This window comes from Phaenicophaeus curvirostris, chromosome 5 (genome assembly GCF_032191515.1).
Source record: "Phaenicophaeus curvirostris isolate KB17595 chromosome 5, BPBGC_Pcur_1.0, whole genome shotgun sequence".
NCBI classification, from domain to species: Eukaryota; Metazoa; Chordata; class Aves; order Cuculiformes; family Cuculidae; genus Phaenicophaeus; species Phaenicophaeus curvirostris.
Genome location: NC_091396.1, coordinates 2,770,920 through 2,795,107, shown reverse-complemented (window position 1 = coordinate 2,795,107; position 24,188 = coordinate 2,770,920). Strand labels below are relative to the sequence as shown.

The 24,188-nt window shown below is 42.7% G+C and overlaps 1 protein-coding gene across 1 annotated transcript; it reads left to right on the top strand.

Annotated features, from left to right (window-relative positions):
• The first annotated feature begins 313 nt into the window (after positions 1-313).
• NAT10 (N-acetyltransferase 10) lies at positions 314-24,188 on the top strand. Its single transcript, XM_069857359.1, has 28 exons — positions 314-448; positions 2,476-2,567; positions 3,228-3,399; positions 3,701-3,823; positions 4,592-4,653; positions 4,878-4,992; positions 5,483-5,590; positions 6,367-6,500; positions 6,826-6,919; positions 7,439-7,537; positions 8,099-8,235; positions 9,329-9,453; positions 9,757-9,907; positions 10,369-10,465; positions 11,218-11,334; positions 11,457-11,558; positions 11,665-11,739; positions 12,339-12,455; positions 12,638-12,771; positions 14,764-14,812; positions 15,453-15,546; positions 15,640-15,750; positions 16,950-17,122; positions 18,222-18,341; positions 19,565-19,663; positions 19,895-19,968; positions 22,189-22,272; positions 23,426-24,188. The coding sequence occupies exons 1-28, from the start codon at positions 341-343 to the stop codon at positions 23,517-23,519; spliced, it is 3,060 nt and encodes a 1,019-aa protein (XP_069713460.1). The 5' UTR covers positions 314-340; the 3' UTR covers positions 23,520-24,188.

The window sequence follows — 24,188 nt, the reverse complement described above, 5'->3', positions numbered from 1 at the left end:
GAAACATCACTCTTTTTTAGCTTAAATAAAAAATATTCCGCCTTTTGTAATAGGAATTCCTTTTATCAATGAGAATGTCTGGAAAAACACTATTTAAACAAAAAAAAAAGCTATAAAAAGCCATGATATCAGAGGAACGTTCAGTTTAACTGAAAAAAAATATAATTATTGAGGTGAAACGTCACTCTACTTTAGTTTAAATGAAGAATATTCCACTTTTTTCTCTCAGGCACTCGCTTCGCCTCGCTCCACGCAGGCGAACGGCGCGGGCAGCCCGGGGTCCTCGGGGGCCGCGGGGTCCTCGGGCCCACGCGGCGCGGGTGAGGGCGGCGGCGCGGCCATGCAGCGCCGCAAGGTGGATAATCGCTTGCGGGTGCTGATCGAGAATGGCGTGGCCGAGAGGCAGCGGAGCCTCTTCGTGGTGGTCGGTGACCGCGGCAAGGATCAGGTGAGGCCGGGGACGGAGCGGCTCGGCTCCAGAAACCAAGCCGTGCCCGGGGCTAGAGGGGAGGGAGGGAGGGGATCCGGCCCCTCTGCTCCTCTCTTGCGAGACCTCACCTGGAATATTGTGTCCAGTGCTGGAATCCTCAATGTAAGAAGGACGTAGATCTGTTAGAGCAGCTTCAGGGGATGGCTGGAGCACCTCCCATACGAGGCCAGGCTGAGAGAGTTGGGGTTATTCAGCCTGGAGAAGAGAAGGCTCCCAGAAGATCTCATAGCGACCTTCCAGCACCTGAAGGGGCTCCCGGAAGGCTGGAGAGGGACTTTTTACAAAGGCGTGAAGTGATAGGACGAAGGGGAATAGCTTTAAATTGGTAGGGGGAAGATTTAGATTAGGCTTTAGGAAGAAATTCTTCACGATACAGGACAAGAGGGAATGATAGGACAAGAGGGAGTGGCCGCAAGCTCTACCAGGGGAGGTTCAGGCTTAGAATCATAGAATAACCAGGTTGGAAGAGACCCACCGGATCATCGAGTCCAACCATTCCCATCAATCACTAACCCATGTCCCTCAGCACCTCGTCCACCCGGCCCTTAAACCCCTCCAGGGAAGGTGACTCAACCCCCTCCCTGGGCAGCCTCTGCCAGTGCCCAATGACCCTTTCTGTGAAGAATTTTTTCCTAATGTCCAGCCTAAACCTCCCCTGGTGGAGCTTGAGGCCATTCCCTCTCGTCCTGTCCCCTGTCACTTGGGAGAAGAGGCCAGCATCCTCCTCTCCACAACCTCCTCTCAGGGAGTTGTAGAGAGCAATGAGGTCTCCCCTCAGCCTCCTCTTCTCCAGGCTAAACACCCCCAGCTCTCTCAGCCTCTCCTCATAAGGCCTGTTCTCCAGCCCCTTCCCCAGCTCCGTTCTCTTCTCTGGACTCGCTCCAGAGCCTCAACATCCTTCTTGTGGTGAGGGTCCCAGAACTGACCCCAGGATTCGAGGAGCGCTCTCCCCAGGGCCGAGTCCAGAGGGAGAAGAACCTCCCTGGCCCTGCTGGCCACGCCGTTTCTGATCCAAGCCAAGATGCCATTGGCCTTCTTGGCCACCTGGGCCCCTGCTGGCTCATGTTCAGTCGCATGTCAACCAACACCCCAGGTCCTTCTCCTCCAGGCAGTTTCCAGCCAGCCTTCTCCTAGTCTGGAGCTGCTCAGGGTTGTTGTGCCCCAAGTGCAGGACCCGGCACTTGGCCTTGTTAAACCTCCTGCCATTGGACTCAGCCCATGGATCCAGCCTGTTCAGATCCCTTTGCAGAGCCTCCCGACTCTCCAGCAGATCGAGCTCCCACCCAGCTTAGTGTCACCCACAAACTCACTAAGGGTGCACTCGATGCCTTCATCCAGGTCATTGATAAAGACATTGACCAGGGCTGGACCCAGCACTGAGCCCTGGGGAACCCCACTTGTCACTGGCCTCCAGCTGGATTTCACCCCATTTCCCACCACTCTCTGGGCCCTCCAGCCAACCAGTTTTCCACCCAGGAGGGTGTGCGCCTGTCCAGGCCAGAGGTGACAGTTTCTCAAGCAGAACGCTGTGAGAAACTGTGTCAAAGGCTTTACTGAAGTCCAGGAAGATACATCCTTGACATCAGGAAAGTATTTTTTCACGGAAAGGGTCATTGGGCAGTGTCCGAGGCTGCCCAGGGAGGTGGTTGAGTCCCCTTCCCTGGAGGGGTTTAAGGGACAGGTGGTTGAGGTGCTGAGGGACATGGGTTAGTGATTGATGGGAATGGTTGGACTCCATGATCCAACGTAGTGATTCTGTGACAATAAAGGTGCTGAGGCACTAGCCCAGGTTGCCCAGGAACTTGTGGATGTCCCCACAAGAAGGCACCAGGCACACAGATCTGTGTGAAAAGGAAGGTAACCGTCACAAAATATCAAGGGATCTTACAGGGTTGGTTGGTAGAAAACATAAGCGTAGAACCAAATTGCTCTTTGGTGTTAACTTGTGGGTAGAGTTGTTGAGGAACGTTTCTGTGTTTTGGCAGGTGGTTATACTTCATCACATGCTGTCGAAAGCAACTGTAAAGGCCAGACCCTCTGTCCTATGGTGTTACAAAAAGGAGCTGGGCTTTAGCAGGTAAGATACCTCTTGTATCTCATTGTGTGGTCGATGCTCTGTGTGCAACAAAACTTCCACGACTGGTCTGCTGAGCACAGGTTGTGTGATTCACTTGTAAGGAGAAACAACGTTAGTTCTTGGAGAAGCTACAGGATGTTCGATGTTCCAGAACTAGAATTTGGCTTCCGTAGTAGAGTTGACATCAGCATTAGGTTTCTTTCTGTAGCACTAACATTGACTCTGTTGTCCTGGACCAGGGTCTCCCTCACCTTTTTAACCTCAAAAAGCCAAAAATTTTAATTTCTCACCTTTTCAGCCTCATTAATATTGAAGATTGAATGCAGATTAAGCATTCAAATATCTTTGTAAGTGTGTACAATTCCAATTCTTAGATTTGTGTGCGTGCTTAGAATCTGCACACTGAGTCAAGAAGGAAGTGCTACTTGGGACCACATGAATCCAACCAAGCAGTTCCTTGCATAACCAGCTGGTTCTGTGTCATATCCACCACTCAGGCTGAAAGCACATGGGAACATACCGTGACAGCAGCAGTTAGGATCCGAGGATCTTTTTCCTTGGAGGCTGAGCTCTGACTTTCCATTAGACTTGAATGTAGACTTGAATGCACTTTTCTCAAACCTTTTTCCAAGAAAACTTCTATATGATTTTGTTTTCCAGCCACCGGAAGAAGAGGATGAGACAACTACAGAAGAAGATTAAAAGTGGAACTTTAAACATAAAGGACGATGATCCTTTCGAGTTGTTTATAGCAGCCACAAACATTCGCTACTGCTATTACAATGAAACTCATAAGATCCTTGGTAATACTTTCGGCATGTGTGTACTTCAGGTAAGGAGGTAAACTTTTGGCTTAAAAAGGACGTGGCGTCAGTTGCTTTCAGTTTAAAAGCTGCAGGAATAGTATTTGTTGCTTGTGTTAATTCAGTTATGATGGCTTCATCTGCCTTTCACGCATTTTGTGAGGGTGAGATCGCCTTATTGGTAGGTTGTTAATGGGACATTGATTAATGCAAATGTTAAGTGTGAATCAGACTTGGAGAAATAGCGTTTTGAGGCTTTCTGTTCCTTTTAGTAGGTGCTCGTGGCACTGATGAGCTCTGGGCAACTTTGAAATGTTATTTATTTCCTAGGATTTTGAAGCCTTGACTCCGAACCTGCTAGCTAGAACTGTTGAAACAGTAGAAGGTGGTGGAATTGTGGTGATTCTCCTGAGAACTATGAACTCGTTGAAGCAACTCTATACCATGACCATGGTATGTTCAATGTAATGTGTCTGTTTCATACCAGTACGCGCATTGTGTTGATGCTAAGTGGTTGCCTTTTTGCTTTTGTTATGGGTTCTGAGCTTCATCTTTCTGGCTCCTTCGTTCATTTGTGATTGAATGCATCTGCTTAGGCAGTTCTACCAACCTCTGTGTCTTGAAGCAGTTGTAGGCTACAAGGGAAAACCACTTGTCATTCACAAATGTAGCTGGGTTCTCTTGTTTCACAATAGTTTTGAAAGTATTTATGCTGTCTGCCCACATCACAGAAATTTTAAGTAAAAAATAGGCTTTTTGAATGTTCTGTGACCTGCTGCTAGGTGAGATCAGCTTCACAACTGTATATTTCTGTATATGATCTATTTGCATTGATTATACTTAACCTCTAAAGCAGGAACAGTTTCTATTAGTAATGATGCCAGTAGGCAAATTAAAGCAATAAGCTGTTTTTTTCCTAGCATCTCTGAGGTGTTTGAAATGTTCTGTACGTGGCTGAATTGACCTTTAAGTCAGGCAAGAGTAAGTAAGACCATTGTGAAAACGATGGGCTGGAAAAATACGTTTTTAACAGGCATTTGGAAAATCTGGAAGTTTCACAACAAACAAAATCAAAATCCTGTTTGGGATGCGGTGTTGATGGAAAGGGAGACTGTAATCTACAAGAGTGGGAAAAAAGTTGGATTGTCCCATGAGTAACAGTCTCGTAAAAGTCATGGTTGCTGCTGTTTATTCTCCTGATTCACTTTCTTTTTGTTTCAGGATGTACACTCTCGATACAGAACAGAGGCACATCAGGATGTGGTGGGACGGTTTAACGAGAGGTAAGTCATTAAGAATGCAAAGGATCTAGGTTGTGTGGATGTGTGTTCTGCATAAACAATCCTGGTTTTATGAGAAGCAGCAGACTACCAGTTGTATGAACTTGTTGTAGCTCAGCTGTAGGTAGCTATAAATACTATGTCTGTGTTTAGAAAAGAATCTTAACTACCAGAATGCAATTGTGTTGCTGGTGTTTTTACCAAATTGCATTTGCTTGACTGCCCAGGTTCATTCTGTCTCTGGCCTCATGCAAGAATTGCATCGTGATTGATGATCAGCTCAATATCTTGCCCATCTCCAGTCACATTGCAAACATCACACCAGTTCCACCACAGTCGCAGGTCAGTAAGCAACATCAGCTGCCCTTCTTTGGGTGAAGTTGCTTGGGGTTGACCACAGGAACTTAAAGATTTTAAAAAGAGGACGCTTTCCTTTCACTCTGTATCAAGTAATTCTCTTGCAGACAAGGAGGTAGGATGTTCTGCAAAAATTAAACCTGGTGTGGGTAAAGCTTGGGAAGCTGTCTTTTTTTCCTCCTTGCTTTATTTTCTGTCGCAGTGTTTTTTATGTACTTGCCTGTATTTATGGGGTTTGCTGTATTGCTCTTTAAATTGCGGGTAGATGAGGTGCTCAGGGATAAGGTTTGGTAGTGGACAGGTACGCTTGGAGTCAATGATCTCAAAGATCTTTTGCAACCAAATGATTCTGTGATTTATATTTTTGTCAAGTACCTTTCTATGCCCGATCAAAGATACTAGAAGACATCACAAAGGTATAATTGTGCTGAAGTGTTCTTCACTAATCCTGTTCTGGTAAATCCTGTCCTTACAGGAAGACAGGCTTCAGCCACAGGACTTGGAGCTGAAAGAACTGAAGGAGAGCTTGCAGGACACGCAGCCCGTAGGAGTTTTGGTGGATGGCTGTAAAACTCTGGATCAGGTTGGTGTGGTGTTAAATTTGAGATACTCTGTGCTTGACAGGTCAATTTAGGTGCTGATGTTTGTGCCTCACTTTGCGTGTAATCAGATCAGAGTGTGAGCATTGGTGGGTGTCGTCTTCAAGAATTTCCTTGAAAAATGTATTGGACAGGGTAGCTTAATGGAAGTAGTGGTGATTTTTCTTCATGAAGTTGCAAATAAGTGGAATGGAGGCAGGAAGCTGAAGTTCAGTTTAGTTCTGAATAGAATTGGAAAATCTGTGTGATGTCTTAGTAAGCCCCTGTTCCTGCTTGCCGTACACTGTTTTTATTCCAGTTTGAGAATCTGGCTAGGACAGCTGAAGGCCCTATTGTCATTCTTTCCTGTTTTGGAGTATCCACTGAGAAATTGCCATTTAGCCTGGTGTCTCCCAGAGCTGGGCACTGCTTAAGCCCGTTTATAGTAGTCCTTTTCACTGCTCAGGTGTGTTCTTCCTTCTTCGAGGGCAGTGTGCCTTTTCCTGCCTTGCTGAATACACTCTGCGGTCAGTAGCATGGAAGTTGTAATTGAGAACCGTTGTCCTGGTGTGTGTTTAGACCCAAATAACTGCAAAGATTTAGTTTTGCACGTTATTCGTCTGGATTTCGATGTTCAGCAATGCCACTTTGTCTTTTCTTATTCTTCCTTCTTCCTGTTCTAGGAAAGAAGGCACGTTCTAGTGGTAAGTCTTCAGTAATGCTGAAAGCAATTTAAACACAGATTGCTTTTGTTCTCTTTTTTTTTTTTATTGACCATCAGGCCAAAGCAGTTCTAAAATTTATTGAAGCCATTTCTGAGAAGACTCTCCGGAGCACTGTGGCATTAACAGCAGCCAGGGGACGTGGTAAATCTGCTGCTTTGGGACTGGCTATTGCTGGAGCAGTAGCTTTTGGGTGAGTGATCCTCCCCCCCCATCTCCTAGGCTTTATTTGCATCCATGAGAGTTTTTTTATAAATAAGATAACAGTGTCTGAATATATGTGTAATTTCCAGTCCCACATCCTACCTTTATAGTCACCTTACATCTTTTCATGGCTGCATACACTGATATTTTCTGGTTTACAGTAATAATAAAACACCAGTCATTAAAAATAAAAATAATCACTTATGAAGTGAGATAAGTGTCTGAAGGAATCTGCTGTATTTTCGTCATTAGGTGAAATCAACCCCTCTGAGTATGTGTAGAAAAGAATTGTCTTGTGTTGTTTTTCCATGCAGTTACTCCAATATCTTTGTCACTTCTCCGAGCCCTGATAACCTTCACACTCTCTTTGAGTTCATATTTAAAGGCTTTGATGCGCTGCAATATCAGGTAAGAAGAAGAGGTTATTTTATGATACTTCCACAGCGTTTATGTTTCGGAGGCGTTTTACATCTCATCTGGAGGTGTTCAAGGGTTGGATGGGGCCTTGGGCAGCCTGATCTAGTGGGACGTGTCCCTGCTCATGGCAGGAGGGTTGGAACTAGATGATCCTTAAGGTCCCTTCCGACCCAAACTGCTCTATGATTCTATGATCTGTCATTTCTATTTACATGGATTGCTATCAGCTTTTCCTCCTCTGAACTCTTTTAACAATGTTCTGCAAAAGTGAATCTTAATGCGGTTATATTTCCTTCTCTGTTAAGTTGGGAAAATCTTTTGTGAAATAGTTTTTAACACAAGTAAAAAATTTCTTGGTTCTCAGGCCTCTGAAGCTTTTGTTATAAGAGTTTTTTTAACTAGAATTTGAACTAACGGTGTACTCTTAGCAAACTTATTTTTGTGATAATGGTAAATGATATTTTCCTTAGGTTTTGGCTTGTTCATACATTTAATAATGTTTTCCTTCAGGAACATCTGGACTATGAGATTGTTCAGTCTTTAAATCCAGAGTTTAACAAGGCTGTTGTCAGAGTGAATGTGTTCAAGGAGCACAGGCAGACCATTCAGGTATCTGACATCTTTTGCTTTTTTGCCTTTCTGCTTTTCGTTCATAACTGTTGGCTTTACTGATGCTGTGGTTTTTTTGATTTTAAGCAAGTTTATTTGGCGTGATGTGTAACTGTCTTGACTGATTTGGCTTTAAGGCATTCCTTTTTTTCTGTGAGTGACTTTCACAAAGTATCTTCTTCCTGCGAGTAGCTTGTAGATTGGCAAAGCTCCCTTGGTAATTGCTCCTGGGTTTCTTCTTAAAAGAAAAGCACACGGGAAGTGAAAAAAACAGTGAAGGAAGAGCATTTTTCTAGTGATTAGATTTACATAATTTTCACGATCTCCACAGGTAATTTTGTGGAGAAATTTGCAAAACAAGATTTGTGACCCAGTCGTTGATAGTGTAACATGAACCCTCTTCCAGCTGTTTGTTTTTGTGTCTCGGTCTCTGGTTTGATGGTCATGGAGAACAGGGAGAGCAGAAAGCTTTTAAGGGCTCCAGTTTTGCCAGCTCCGATGTTTCCCTAACTCCCAGACTAGCTGCTGTGGACAATGATGATCTCCTCTCATTCCTTGCAGTACATACACCCTGCTGATTCTGTGAAACTGGGTCAAGCTGAACTTGTTGTGATTGATGAAGCTGCTGCCATTCCTCTACCCCTGGTGAAAAACCTGCTAGGCCCTTACCTTGTTTTCATGGCTTCTACAATTAACGGGTAAGTGTTGAGCAGCAACTCTCTACCTGGGAAAGCAGGTGTGAGTGGACTGTTTTTTTTGCTACACACTGTTACATCATGTCATGCTAATTCTTGATTTCTCTTGGAAATAACCTGGAGTTGGTACTTGTACTTGCTGTTTTGCTTTGGTTCCCCTGTGGATTCATTAAGAGTTTCACTTGCACCTCTTCTGTTCTGCTACAAGGAGCAAATATATAAAGGGGATTCTGCAGTCTGTTTGGAGAGAAGAAAGAATGACATCTTCCTCATGGAAGTGTTCCTTCCTTCATCCGCGTGCCAAGAATGTCATTGGTATCCTGGGGTGCATCAAGAAAAGCGCAGCAAGCAAGTCGAGGGAGATTCTCAAAGCCCCTAGGGAGGCTGCATCTGGAGTCCTGTGTCCAGTTCTGGGCTCCCTGACTCCAGAAAGACAAGGAACTACTAGAAAGAGTCCAGCAGAGGGCATGAACGTGATGAGGGGAGTGGAGCATCTCTCTTAGGTGTCAAGGCTGAGAGATGTGAGTCCATTTAGCCTGGAGAAGAAAAGACTTGAGAGCGGATCTCATCAATGCTGATCAATATCTAAGGGTCAGGTGTCAAGACACTGTGGCCAGACTCTGTTCAGTGGTGCCCAGCAAGAGGACATGGGTCAACAGGCACGAACTGGAGCATGGGAGGCAAAACTTGTTTACTGTGAGGGTGATGGGAGCGCTGGAACAGGCTGCCCAGGGAGGTTGTGGAGTCTCCTTCTCTGGAGATATTCAAAGCCTGCCTGGATGTGCTCCTGTGCTACCTGCCCGAGGTGACCCTGCTTTAAGCAGGGGGCTTAGACTGGATGAGCTCCAGAGGTCACTTCCACCCCTACCATTCTGTGTTTCCTTCTGGTATTATGAGACTAAGTGACAGGGTAGGATGCCTGTCCTACACACACAAGAACATCAAAAGACAGTGATTCTTGCAGATGGTTGGGACCTCACAGGTCTCAGCATAGCACATAACTCTTAATGAAAGCCTGGTTCTGTGCTGCAGCTTCTCTTTGGCTCAGGATTTCTGCTAGGTTATTTGCTTCAGGCTTTTGTCTTCTGCTTTTCAGGTATGAGGGTACTGGTCGATCGCTATCTCTGAAGCTTATTCAGCAGCTCCGTCAGCAGAGTGCACAAACCCAGGTCACCATGACGGCAGAGAACAAATCTACAGCTACAGCTAAACTCGCCTCAGGTATTCCCTTGTGTTCTGGACTGCAGCGTATAACCATGATCTCCATGCTGCTGACTGGCAAGCCCTGTGGGTATCCCACGTGTCCATGTGCTTTGCAGATGTGGGAAGGCAGTGATGTGGGAAAATGAAGGAACTTTATTGCTTTTCCCGCATGTTTATCAGATAAAAATGCTTCTGAAGGCTATGAAATCTATGCAAGTGACGATTTTCTAGTGTCCTGGGAGGCTTCAGAGGACGCTGATCTATTGGATTCTTTACTGGCTATAACTTCCAACAGTAGATCTTTCTGAAATATGTTTGCAGCTCGTACATTGCATGAAGTCTCCCTCCACGAATCGATCAGATATGCCCCCGGTGACCCAGTTGAGAAGTGGCTGAATGATCTGCTCTGTTTGGACTGTCTCAACATCACCAGGATTATCTCCGGCTGCCCACTGCCTGAGACCTGTGAACTGTATCCTTATTCCAGTGCTGTGCTCTAATCCAAATGCTGTGCTTTCAGGTGTATGAGGCTTCTTCAAGCTGATTAATGGTGGGTTCTCCAGCTAAAGCGATAACCGCAGCACATGATCGCAAAAGTCTATTATTGCTCTTCTGGAGTTTTCACTGCTGCCTTATAAGACAGTGTGGGTTACTAGGACATTACCACACTCCAGTTTTGCTGCAGAGACAATCGTAAGGAAGAGTTGAATGAAGGGAAGTCCTTGTTTGAGTTCTGATAGGTTTAGCTTTATAGATGAAGAGTGAGAAAGCCATGAACACTGCCCTGTCGTTCATTCACATAGACAGAGCTGTACAGTCTTAAGAGCACAAGCTAGCCTGTAAGCCAAGGCTGTATTGAAAATATTTCTTCTAAACTAACGAGGAGCTTTTTCTTTCTTTCAAGAGGGTTGTTTCCTTAACCCTTCTGTTTAGATACTATGTAAATAGAGACACACTTTTTTGTTACCACAAAGCATCAGAAATTTTTCTGCAGAGACTGATGGCCCTCTATGTGGCTTCACACTACAAGGTAAAGCTTGTGCTGCTTCAATCAAAATTTTAGCTAGGAATTTTGTGGAGGGAGCAGTGCTTATAGTCTTAGTGCTTATAGGAATTGGCCTTATTGGGATTTTCTGAACAGCTTCAGTTGCTTTTTGTTGTATACAGATCAGCAGTCTCTCCTCTCTTCGAGGATCTCTGCCTTTCTCTTGGCTGAATACACTGCATTTACAGATATCTGGAATCTTTTTGTCTTTAGAAGTTACGAAGACTAAATTCTAGATGCACCTACAAGCTTGTCAGAATAGTATCAATGACAAACCTCTTGTAGTTCTCTTTACTGTGATCTAGTAGCCTCAAGTTAACCAGAAGAATAGTTCCATTATACTGCTGAAAAGAGTAATAATTTCTCCTCAAGGTTTTAAGACCATGATACATGCGAGTGGTGAAGTCTGTAAATACTGAACTACTGAAAATCTGACACTTAAAGTTATTTAAGGCTTGGTAGATAAAGAGATACGTAGCTGTATAAAGATGGAAAGTTCAGTTCCATACGCATGAGGGCAAGAGGTTCAACTAGAGAAAAACAGATGCTGTCTGGTGTTGTAAGAGCCATGAACTGGCCTGCGAGCTTCTTTATCCATCAGTATTATCCTAGTTCTGACTTTCTTAGTAGCCCTTAATTCGGAAAATACAGTATTGTTTAGAAATCAGTGACTAACACGACACTGGGCTTCGAAGCTCTTCTCGTGGAATAATTCTTTAACTTTCTGTTCCCTCCAGAACTCTCCCAATGACCTCCAGATGCTCTCTGATGCACCTGCCCATCATCTTTTTTGCCTTTTGCCACCAGTTCCGCCTACCCAGAACTCATTACCAGAAGTACTTGCTGTTGTTCAGGTAAGAGAGCAGCATACATCCCTGAAGTGAAGCAGGTGATCTTTAAGGTCCTTTTCAACCCAAACTGTTCTATGATTCTGTAGAAGCACTTTTTCTTAATGCTCTTTTACCCATCCTTGCAGGTGTGCATGGAGGGAGAGATCTCTCGCCAGTCGATCATGAACAGCCTTTCTAGGGGAAAGAAAGCTTCTGGTGATCTTATTCCCTGGACTGTTTCAGAGCAGGTGAATAACTTGGCTGTGTAATCACACCCAAGATATATTTCAGCACTATTTCTTACTTCCAGAGTACCCATCCATGTTTAATTTGACTTTTTTTTTTCTTATGCAGTTTCAAGATCCAGATTTCGGGGGCCTCTCTGGTGGGCGTGTTGTTCGTATTGCAGTTCATCCGGATTATCAGGGGGTAAAGTATTTTGGAATCCAGTTGCTGTGAATAGCCAGCAGTCGGACAATGAGAATGGCTGTACAGGCGGAATTCAAGGACAGGGCAAGCGTTTCAGTTGCTTCAGTTTTCAGCATTTTAAGCCTGGGAAGTGAGCTGGGGGCAGTAACAGAAAGAGGTCTGGTCCCCAGAAGTGGGCAGGTGCCACAGCAGGCTGGGACATTCCTTTCCTCTTGATGGGCAGCAGACCAGTGCTTCTGTCATTCCTAGGCAGCGTCGTAGCATGCCAGCATCCCAGGCAGCCAAATAAAATCAAGATCTGGTTATATTTATTGTGAGCTTACCATATATATTTAGCATTTCCTGAGTGCCAGCGCTAAGCACCAAGAATTATTGCACAGTCCTGGACTACTGATTGGGCTCTCATGATTTCAGACAGCCAGCTTCTGTAGAGTCCTTCATGGAGCTGCTGTGTAGCAAAGAAAATGCATTTTTGTAGTGTCTGAGTGCCCTCTGCGCTGATGTTTTTTTAATGGCTTTGTAAGGAGAGAATGTTGTTGCCCTGTCTTAAAAAAATAGGTTCATGTTTTTGCTCATAGTTTGGTGTTCCTGCTTGACAGATGGGCTATGGCAGCAGAGCTCTGACTTTACTGCAGATGTACTATGAAGGCAAATTCCCATGTTTGGAAGAAAAACCAATTCAAAAGCCAAAAGAAATTGCAACCGTAAGCAGTGAGGTATGGAGCCCAGTACATTTATTTCTATTTTCTGTTGTCTGAAGCTGTTCTTTATTCACTGAAAGTCTCGGTACTGATTTCTCTCTGTAAGCAGGAAACAGTCATTTTTATACGGAATAAGAGATTTAATTTGCAGATTTCTATAAGAATTGCTACTAACTAATTTGCACTTTTGTTTCCAGACTCTCGGTTTATTAGAAGAGGTTGTGACACCTCGGAAAGACTTACCTCCTTTACTTCTCAAACTGAGTGAGAGACAAGCTGAAAACTTGGACTATCTGGGGGTATCTTATGGCTTAACACCGAGATTACTCAAGTAAGACATTACTCTGTTTGCTAGTTACATCCAGAATAAAGAGAATACCCAAGGGCTAAAATCGCTGCGTCTACATGCATTATATTATTTATATGTTATATAATAGACTATTAATATTAATGATTGTTCTATATAATGTAATATAAATAATAAAAGGGTCTATATAATAGAATAGGATATTAATATAACAATTTCTATATCACATAATATACTGTTATAAATAATGTAATGTATATAGGTGCAGGTATTTTAGCTTTTGGATATTTTTTTGTAGGGCTGATCCTAAGTGCATCCTTCAGGATAGTTTTTTCTCATGCACCTTCTGGGGGAAAAATCAATTCCTTATTAGTTGTCTCTGTGACCATTCTAAACAGTTAATTAGCTTTAATTGCCCATTTTTTTCCAGACTAGAGAAGTAAGAACAGCCCATAATAAGTAGGGAGAAGTTAAATACTTGTTCCTGTGACCTGTGGAAGGCTGAGCTGCTGCTGACTTTAGTTTCCTGACTAATATAAATGGTTTTCACCAGCAGCTGTAGCTGCTCTTTGCTTTTCTCACCATAAAGGAACTGAGTTACTGCAGCAGTAAATCATTATTTTAAGCCTTATCTTCAAGTTACAGCATAGTTTTATATAAAATACATATGCTAACTTCTCTAGTATTATCAAATCCTGTAAGATATCTTTCTGAGATTTTCTCATCCATAGCATGGGAAGTTGTGAATTCATCATTTGGGAGACAGTTTCAAAATAACACAGAACTCTTCCTGTTGCTAACCTAAATGCAAAGCAGTCATTTCTCACCTAAAACCTTGGTTCCTTGTTAGCCTGCCCCCACTTACAGAGGACCTAAGGTGCTGTACAATCACATGAGATGAGGCTCAGTTCAAGAGAGGCCAATTTGTGAGTGACTCAGTCAGAACAACGTTAGACAACTATGTATGATTTGGCATTTTGGATACAGAGACTGAGCCTGCTTTGTTCCATGGCAAGCGTGCTGCAGAGTTCCTGCCAAAATACGATGGTGAATTATTTGGTTGTGTAGGAGAGCATCAGAACTGAATGGTTAGTGTGAAACAGTCTTAATCTTTGCAAATTATTAAGCAAGAGGTTTGTGTCTTAATTGATTTGAGCAATCCCTCTCAGGGCAGAGCGGGACGTAAAGTGTTTCACTACTACTTTTTTTCACTGTTAGCTGTGGTAGAATAGATTTTAAAATAGGATGAATAGTGGGATACGAGGAAGCTGGGTGCATATGTAAGGCTTTCTGCTGAAGATTGACGTCCTGCGCAGCTGATGAGTACTCATCCCATGGCCTGTGGAGGTTGGTTGCCAGTGACAGTTGCTGTGGGGCCTGGCTTTTATCTTTAGTCTGGGATGCCATATGCTTGGTCTCAGCAGGTCTTTTTATATTAGTCCTCCTTTTACTGGGCAAAATGAGTTGTAGGAACAGTTCCCACCAAGATGCAAGAGGGAACAAGAGGATAGAAGATATCAGCAGGATTTTGCTGACCAGTCTGGGGTTTTCTCTAGTCCATAAGTGACTATTTGAAACTTGGAAGCTGCCATGGAAAATCATCATTCGTTGAAGAGGAGCAGAGTCTACGGAGTAAATTGTAAATCCTTAGCCCCTACCCAGGGTTGTCTCCTAGGAGTCTGTGATGTTATGGGTCAAAAACCGTTTGTCTGTTCTTAAAGGAGGCCCTGGAAGCATGTAAAATACAATAACTCTTGTATCATGTCCTCAGTCTTTGAATGTTAGTTCATTTTTTGATGTCACAACCATCATTTTTTACTCCTCTAAGTTAGAACCTCAGTCAGCTGGATTGTTACTTTCTGTCAGTGTTAATTTTCATTAGTTGATGTCTTACAGACATTTGCCTGCTTTCCAAAAGTTGTTCTTGTATGGCAGATAAATTGCGTTTAAACACAAGTGTTATTGTAGAAACAGCTCCATGATTCTGGGTGCCTTTTCTCTTTTCCCTTTCCCCAGGTTTTGGAAACGTGCTGGGTTTGTGCCAGTTTATCTGAGGCAGACACCAGTAAGTAGCTTACTGTTCTTGATTGAAATCCTGCCCCGTTGAAATCACTGGGCATCTTTCCATGACCTTCTGTGAGATGCGGTTTGGGCAGAAGTGTTTTCTGAGGGGGCTTGTTTTTCACATTTAAGGTGTGTTTTGTGTTCATTTTTGTTCTTTGGACCTATAGGTAGCTAAATGTGTAAAGTTTTAGGGTTGCAAATGTAGTCTTGTAAGTACATTGCACTTAAAAATCAGGGCAAAAGTGTAGCTGTTGAGGGTTATTAATGTGATTATTGATAAAATATACAAGTGGCCCTTCAGCTTTTTTTTTTCTAGGTATTTATAAAAACAGCAGTTGTAGTGCTTTTGGAGATGATAATTTATTTGTCCAGTGTCACTGCATTTTTCTTTTGTTTTTCTGGTTCTTGAGTGTGCCTGGAATTTGGAATACTGGTGACTACTGGTTATGTCAAGATGCCCGAATCCCTCAGCGCTGGGATTTACCAAATTCTAGAAGTTCATAGGTTTTACTTTAGGTGGTGGTGATCAGTAGCAGTAGGTACATGAGTTGTTATTGATTTAGAAGACCTTTGCCTTCTTCGCTTGAGCATAGAGTGCAACAGGTTCATGGGCATGACGGGAAATACATCTCATTTATTAGAATGACCTGACTGGTGAGCATTCGTGCATCATGCTGAAGATGCTGAATGAAGAGGAAAGTGAACAAGAGCCTTGGCTTACTGCCTTCTGGAAAGGTAACTTTGATTTGGCCAACACTAGAAGAATCTTCTGGGATATTTATTCTAGAGGTCCGCAGGAATCGCTTATTTTATCATCTTGTCCTACAGATTTTAGGAGGCGGTTCATTTCTCTACTTTCCTACCAGTTCAGCACATTCTCACCCTCACTGGCACTGAATATTCTACAGAACAAAAATGTGAAACAGCAGCCACAACCACGTGAGTACCCTGACTCCTGATGTTCATTTAAATTGCAGTTTAAAGTCTGTGTTTATGTTTTATCTGAGTCCCAAATACTTGTGTTATGTGATGTTTCCTGTGAAGTGCCATGAATTGCTCTTGATTAGTTATTGTGTTTTGTTCCTATTATCCAGAAAAATGCTTCAGTTTCTAAGTAAAACCTAAAAGGGCGTTTTCTGCCCCTGAGAACACATAATGGTCATTTTTTGGTGTGGTTTTTTTCCCCTGATTTTTTCATCAAAGGTTTAAGCAATCTGAAATTGGAGGACTCTTGACTGTAACAACTAAATGCCTGACAAAACATGGATGGATACTGACAACTGCCAAATCCAGTATGGAATTAAAAGGGAAACCTTGAATAGCAAGGGTCAGTAGGCAGAGCAGCTTGCTTAGGTTCTTAGGAAGAGTGCTGTCATCAGAAATTTGGAGATTGGAATGCGTTGTCTTTCAACAAGAGAGGCTTTAGTTCAACTATGAGTTACTAGGCTTGGTGCAGCCCTTGCTGGGGGAAGCACACAAGCAGTGCAATGGAAGGGGCCAGACAGTACAGTTCTAGCAGTCACTTCTGGCCGAAAAGCAAATTGCTGATTTCTCAGTATGCCCCATAAAGGAGTCCTCTTGAGAGAACTTGGTAATCTGTGTCCTGTGTGTTTTTCATGTCTGTCTTGGTGGAAGAGTCTTGGTTGCTACAAGGAAACAAAGCTCTTTAACAATAAATCCAAGGCTATCTTGGATGAGCAACCTGATCCCGTGGGAGGTGTCCCTGCCCATGGCAGGGGGCTTGGAGCTGGATGACTTCAAGATCTCTTCTAACCCAAACCATTTTATGATGCTATGAAAACCAGTGTAAGATAGTTAAAGACTGGGCAAACTGTTTCTCAGCCCTCACTGTTCTCAGTCTCTCTGGCACCTTTGAGTTGATATGCTGGTCTGTTTTGACAGTTGCAGTGTTTTTCGTATGGAGGTTTGTCTGTCTGAAAAGACTTGGAATACCAAAACCAGTTTGAATAAGCAGTTGTACCTAGTGTGTTGAATTCTGAAGTGTGTTGGGAAGTGAACCTATGGGATAGCAGTTGGCCTTTACTCAACGATGTGAAAAGAAACTTGTTAAATACCGAGATCCTGGATAGCTATGAAGAACAGTCTTGACGTCGTTGTCTTTTTATTCTACCTATTAGCCATCAGCCGTGCTGAATTAGAGTCGGTTTTCATCCCGTATGACCTGAAGAGGTTAGAGATGTACTCTCGCAACATGGTGGACTATCATCTCATCATGGATATGGTACCTACTATTGCCAGGATGTTCTTTCTCAACCAGCTGGGTGATATCACTCTCTCTGCTGCACAGTCGGTACGTATCCCTGTGAGAACAAGCCATGCTTTACCTCTCTTTGTATATATGAGTTCCGCCAAAAAAAACCCCAAGACTGGGCCTGTAACTCTTTAAATAAACAAATTAACTAAGTCAAATATGACAACCTTCAAACTAATTCCCTTCTGAGTTGACACACAGCTGCATGCGATGCTGCCAATGTTCAAAGCAATTCTGCAGATCATTTTCTGAAAGACTGTTGAGGATCTCCATCATTTTTGCTTTCACATCTTCTCCTGACAAAAAATGGGTTCCTTTGGGCACCAACTTGATTTTTGGGAAGAGTGAACCACATCTGGCAAACGGGATCAGTGCTCAAGCACAGTGATGTTGTTATTAGCTAAAAGCCGCTTCACAGCAAAGCGTTGTGGCACGTTGTCTTGCTGTTCACTCACTGTTAACTCTTACACACTGCCATTTTCCAGTCAAGGCTAAGAAAACATCTCTATTTGAACTCGCATCCACTCATACCGAGTGAAGCAATCGGGTTGAGCCTTGTCTTGCTGTGCAAGGTTTGAACATGCTCTATAACCATCTCTTTGTCTCTCCCCTTCCACTCTTGGTTCCCAAGCTAAAAGTTTAGTGTTGGGGTTTTTTTTGTGCCAGACCTCATATATTTGGAATAGTTTCCTGTTTTATGTTATCTTAAGAAGAGGACTTTGCTTCAGTTAATTGCTTCTTTTGTAGTCCTCTTCATGATTTCTCCTGCTTGTAGTGTTCTTCCACCCTTAGCAGTAGCTTTGAATACAATTTGTAGGGAATCATATTCTGTTGTGTGTTCAGTGAAGCACTCCATGCATTTATAACATGGTGTGAACTGTGACTTAGAATCCCCTCAAAATCTTCTGCCTTGTGAACTTCAGGAGAATGGCATTGATCTGTACTAAGTATGGAATAATACCTGCCATCTGCAGAATAATTTAGGGGTGTTCCCGGTGTGCCTGCACAAAGTTTCAGAGGAGCCTTGTACTACCTGAGTAGAGCAAGGACTTGGCAAAATGTAGGGAGTGCAGAGGGTATTACGGATGTGTATTTGCTCTGAAAGCCTCTATAACTCAAATACGTGTCACTTCCTCAGGCCCTTTTTCTGGGGATTGGCCTACAGCATAAATCTCTGGACCTGCTGGAAAAGGAGGTAGAACTGCCCAGCAGTCAGTTGATGGGGCTCTTCAACAGAATCATCCGCAAAGTGGTTCAGGTAAGCGCTTTGTGGCAAACTTCATCTTGACCGAAGTGCAATTCCAATACTTAGCACTGATGGAAAGCTGGAGTAGATGAAAATAGCACTGATGGAAAGCTGTGTGTCTTTAAAATGTCCCCAGTAGTTGACTGTAAACTTCTTTGTAAGGTGGGAAAATGTCAGTGCAAAAAACAAGTGTTTAGGGCATTGTTTTATTTAGTGTTGTCCCAAATAATAGTGCTTGTGTTATGTTTTTAAATGTTTAAATGTCCTGACCAAACTGCTGAGCATACAATCCATGTCCCCAGCTCAGCCTGACCCATTTATGATTCTTCACTACACTAGCAACATATCAACTTTTCGTGACAAAAGCCTTTTCCAATGTCATTTAGAGGTAGATTTGAAGTCCAGTGAAATAATTGGAAAGTTTTAGGTCTGGTTTTCTCTCTCTCTCATGTTTGTGATAAGGTGAACAATGTGATGAGTTATCAGATGGTGAGATGGGCAGAATACTTGCCAACTGCTTGCAGTTGCTTGCTGAGTCTGTGAGGCCTCTGGTTCTCAAGATTTGGGATATGGCAGTGATGCTGCCTGGTGTACGTTGTTCATTGGAGAGGTGGTTTGCTCAGCATAACACCCTTATTATTAATTATCTTGAAGAAAATAACATACAAAAAATAAATGTACGGCTTTTAGCTGCGTCTGTAATCAAATAGTGCTGTACATTGGTTAGACTAGACATAAGGAGGAGTTTCTTCATGCTGAGGGTGGGGAGGCCCTGGAACAGGTTGCCCAGAGAAGTTGTGGCTGCCCCATTTGTGGTGGTGTTCAAGGCCAGGTTGGATGGGCCTTGGGCAGCCTGATCCAGTGGGAGGTGTCCCTGCCCATGGCAGGGGGGTTGGAACTGGATGATCTTTAAGGTCCCTTCTAACCCAAAGTATTCTATGTATTAATAAATCATGTTGTAAACTACGAGATCCCTATGCTTATGCAAGTAACACTGAGTGCTGACTGCTTTTACTTCTGCAGTTTTTATAAAACTATATGTAATAGTGCTTTCAGGAAGCAGCTTTTGAGTTTTTTAATCCTATGTGATGGAACACGTGCATCAGAAACAAACAGCTGCCTGATAATATTTGCAAGGTTTAGAAGAGTTTAGTAGGGACAGACAGCAGTTCTGATTTATTTTAAAGCAATAGCCTTGAGCAAGTCTTACGTGTGTTGGCTTCCTTCATTTTCAGTTGTTCAACACAGTCCAGGAAAAAGCTGTGGAGGAGCAGATGGTGGCAACAAAGGATATTGTAATGGAGCCAACGCTGAAATCTTTAAATGACGATTTGGTAATTATGAGTTTTCTCCTTTGTCCGTAAGAACACACTTCGTGAAGTTCCCTTGAATATAGAAGCCTTGTAATCTAAATTTTCTTGGCTAGAAAGAATTCCACAACAGGTCTGTCACTTTATGGGATGCATGTTTTTGGGGAGGTGCTTCTCTTTTAGTGGGAAAGGTGTTTTCCTTGCATTACTGGTCACTGTTGCACTTAGTGCATCTTTTATGCTGTCCTGTTGTAGGAAGAAGCTGCAAAAGAATTCCAAGAAAAACACAAGCGAGAAGTGGGGAAGCTGAAGGAGATGGACCTTACACAGTAAGAATTTATCCGAGTCTCAAATCCAGTTTTCCTCTGATATCTTTTTGATTGCTGGGTCACTAATGCATCTTGCTGAGACTTGCACACAAGGCCATAGTTGCAGTGTCACAGTCTCAAATGACAAAAAAAGGGGAAATAGTGGATATTTTCAACATGGCGAGGTAAGATACGTGTCTGCTGCTATGCTAGTGGAAACTTTGGATATTGTGTGCTTGACAGCCAGTAAGCTGGATGAGTCAGCTCTGTCCCAGTGCCTTTGGCATGAGCTTGAACACTTTGTTCTTCTACATCTGTTCTCTTTTGTCACTTAAATTGTAATAGCTCTTAATGTGCATCTATGTGTTAGACTTGTACAGTATGTAGATTTTATGATATAAGTTATATAATTCCATAATGTGGAGTAATAAAACAAGCTGCCTGGTGGTGGACTGTTTGTAATGTTACAGTTTCCTGTGCTTTTATAAATAGTCACTAGTTCCCTCCAACTAGGCTACCCGGGTCTTGTTGTCTGCTATCCAGCTTAGCTGTGTGTACATCTCAAGTGAAAATAGCACCTGGTTAATATTAATATTCTCTCCTTTAACAAAAAAATAACCCCAAACATCAAAACTCCAAACTAACAGAAAAAGAGCAACCAACCAGAGCTTCTTTTACTAACTACAGTGTGCACGAGTGCCTTTTAACAGCTGTAGAGCTGGACAATTTGTAAGGTGCTGAGTAGCTGAACCAGCAATTTACTTGGAGTGTCAGCAGATGTCTCTTTTTCTGGATCAGCGGAGTTACGCGTACCACTGACTCTCCCTTCTGTCTCTCCTCCTCCCACTTTTTGTCTTGTAAATCTTGTTTACTGCACTGATATCCTAGAAAAGTAGTCTGGTTTGGCTCTAGATTAATCTCTGTTAAATCTGAGAAAAGAAATAAAAGCTTCTTTGAATCTTTGGTTGTGTTGCTTGAAGGAAGGACAAAACCAGATGTGATTTGAAGTGACTTTGGTAGGAATGGTTGGACTTGATGATCTGGTGGGTCTCTTCCAACCTGGTTATTCTATGATTCTATGACTTGCAGGTCAGTCACATTAGGACAACAATATATCCAGAATTTTGAGAAAGTTTTAATTCCATTTATTAGCATTAACAGTGTTACATTCTTGTTTGTCATTTTGGACCATGTTCCATTTTTTTTCTTCACCCATTTCTGTTCTCCATGAGTAGAGAGAGACAAAAATCTATTTTGAATCCTTTTCAATACAGGTTATAGAAAACTGATAGAAGAGAGAGAGACGTTTTATTTAAAAAGGCTTTGTCCAGTATTGTTCAGCCATGTATGAGCAAAGGCCCCTCTGTTCTAAATCTCTAAGAACTTGAGATGGAGAGCAACCACTCGATTTTCCTACATGACTGCTTTGGCTAGTTAAATTTGAATGTAATTTCCAGGGTACTTGAACACCCAGACAAGGGACACAGACTATGAGCCTACTTGAACAGCAATTATTGTCTCACTTTCTCTTTTCAAAAGAAAGCTGCAGGTCTTCAGTTTTTCCCGGGCTGAAGCTTCCCCTTAAAGCTTACTCCTGGTCTAAAAGCAGCTGATAATTTACCTAACTTTCCATTATAAGCCATTGCTTGTCACATCCTCTTCCCTTAACACCACAACTGTCGTTTTCTTGTTTGGGAGGAGGAGGGAAATTAAAAAAGCCATCAAGCTTTTATAAAGAAACCTGTATAGTGACTATAAATCTGATTGTGGTTGTCGGGCTTAAAGGTTTGTACTGATTGAAGGTCTGCAAGAAATCCAGTGGGTGAAGTGGAAGTATACGCCACTGCTATGGAAAGTATAACCTTTGTGGCCTTATGTTTTGCTTTTATAACAGATGTACTCTACTCAGTGCTTTGCTTTTCTGATGAGAGGCTTTCATAGAACAGTTTAGTGATGTTTACAATAGGGGCTCCTGAGAGAACTGTGTTGGACACTGACCAGCGTTGGATGGAGACAGTTGTTGGTTGCTGTTGACCTAGTTTGGACTGAGTCTGCTGACAGAGTCGTGACAAGTTATTGTATTCCTTTGCCAGTCCCATTTTGTGTGTATTTCCAAATACAGATCTGTTTGGCTGCTGACGGTTGCTTTTAGAGTAGTGTGTGCCTGAAAATACACTCACCTTATTTTCTTACTTTATGCCAGCAATTTTACTTGCATTTTCCTTTCCTTTTTTCACTTAGATATATTATCCGGGGTGACGATGAAGAATGGAATGAGGTGCTGAGCAAAGCAGGACAGAACGCTTCTGTCGTCAGTTTGAAAAGGTTAAGCAAGTTGAAATATTACACAGATGTCTGTCTTTCTGGTCTTTCCCACTGGCCTTATTATAACATTTTTCAAAAGAGTGAAGCTGAAGAGTTAAGTGCAGATAAAATTAATTTAGGGTCCTTGATAGATTCTTGCTTTTGCTGGAGAAATCAGGGTGTGAGCACCTGAGAGCTCTCTTGGGTCCTCGGTGGCGGGACCACTGCTGTGAATTCTGTGTTGCTCTAAAGCCCTGTCTTTGTGTAGCTCGTTCACAATAAGCTGCTTTTTTCTGATGCAGTTAAGTCTTGATCCTGATCATGCACAGAAGTTGGTACTATTTCTCCCTTGAGTCACTTCTAAAGAAAGAACTCATTCCACATAACTGTCCCATTTGTGGTAGGAGCTAACACTGGGTGGGAGCCTGTGATGTTTCCATTGGTGAAAATGCAGGCTCGGGGAAGAATAATTCCTTGAAATGTGAGCTTAAGCCTGCAATATATTGAATCTGAGTTTCTGCATTTCCTTCCTTTTCATCCATCTTCTTTGTTCTACCTTGCCCAGCATGAGGTCTTTCCTCATCTTTTCCTTGGGGATTTATAGCTGAGACTTGTCTGCTTGCTGATTTCCCCTTCCTGGGGTGCCTGACAGCTGAAGTAATGATGTGATCTCTATTCCACTCTTTGTATATTAATGGCTTTTTCATGAATGCTGGAAGCTGTGAGTTTCCAGAAGCCGTACAGGCACGAGTCTTGTCAGTGCTTATGAATATCAGAGCTCTGTCATGTTTGCTCTAGTTGGAATCTAAAAATCAAAATTGTACTCTTAAAACTGTCAGTGCTAACATTTTTTCTAGGTACTCTAAATTCCAGATGCCCTGCATGAATTGCCTTTAGGACACATAACTTAAAGTCATGATAAGCGATGACAGCTGCTAAAAATCAACATCTTATGGTATTCAGATTGCATTAGAGAATCTGAAGGCATAAGAAAATCTAGGCTTTACTCTTGTCCTGCTTTTTCTAGCAGCTGTTTAAACAACCCAAGAACTAGGAAGCGTTTTCTCCCAAACACATTTCTATATAGGCCCTTGCCTCCCTTCTACAACAAAAATTCCCCAGCTGGATGGGAATCTAGTGTACTTTTAACAGGTATTTTGTTCCTGTTTCCCAGTGAGAAGAAGAGAAAGTTAGAAACAGCAAGAGGACCCAAGAAACTGAAGAAATTTAAGAAGACTAAAGATATAAAGCAGAAGTGGAAGAAATGACTTTAAAGCCAATCAGTGAGCTTGAATTAACACGTGATGGGTCTGTACTGACGAAGTACTATTCTTTAAATCGAAAGACTTTCTATTGTGGGGTGAGAACTGGAGGGGAGGAAAAGCCTTAGAGGCATTTTGAAAGTGTTTGCATTATGGGAAGTACAGTGACCCTGCCAGGAGACAGTCTGTGAAGGGATTTTACGAAGTGAGACTGAGCGTGCAGCACGCCAGGGTATTATGAGGGCACTTTATCAGCTACGGCGTTTCCATTCCAAGAGGGCAGATCGATCTGTAAACTTCCCCGTATCGTAATGTTTGGTGTCTTTATTAAAAACAAGTTTGGACAACTAAGGATAGAAATGTTTTAGACATTGCTGTGTTCCTCTGCCTTTTAGCATCGCAGCACATCTTGGTACAAGCAGCTACTGCTTCAGTAGTGCCACCACTCCCTTGTAGCTTGAGGGACTTCTTGGTGTGAACAACAATTGACTTTTTATTTGGGGTTGGTTATTCAGTGAGCACTAACTATATTGTCAGTTCAGACTCACAATTTGGTCCCTGCTCACAGGAGTTCAGGGTATACAATGAGCACTTCTATTTTGGACGGTGGTCTATAGTTCCTGCTTACTGTGTTCCTCAGGCAGCTGTAATAAAGGTTGCTCTTTTACATTCACA

Bases quoted from the DNA above. Each gene is read 5' to 3' on its own strand.
- NAT10 (XM_069857359.1), top strand. From the start codon at position 341: ATGCAGCGCCGCAAGGTGGATAATCGCTTGCGGGTGCTGATCGAGAAT. The intron at 4,993-5,482 runs GTCAGTAAGCAA...CTGTCCTTACAG, and splicing joins CAGTTCCACCACAGTCGCAG to GAAGACAGGCTTCAGCCACA. The intron at 17,123-18,221 runs GTACGTATCCCT...TCACTTCCTCAG, and splicing joins CTCTCTCTGCTGCACAGTCG to GCCCTTTTTCTGGGGATTGG.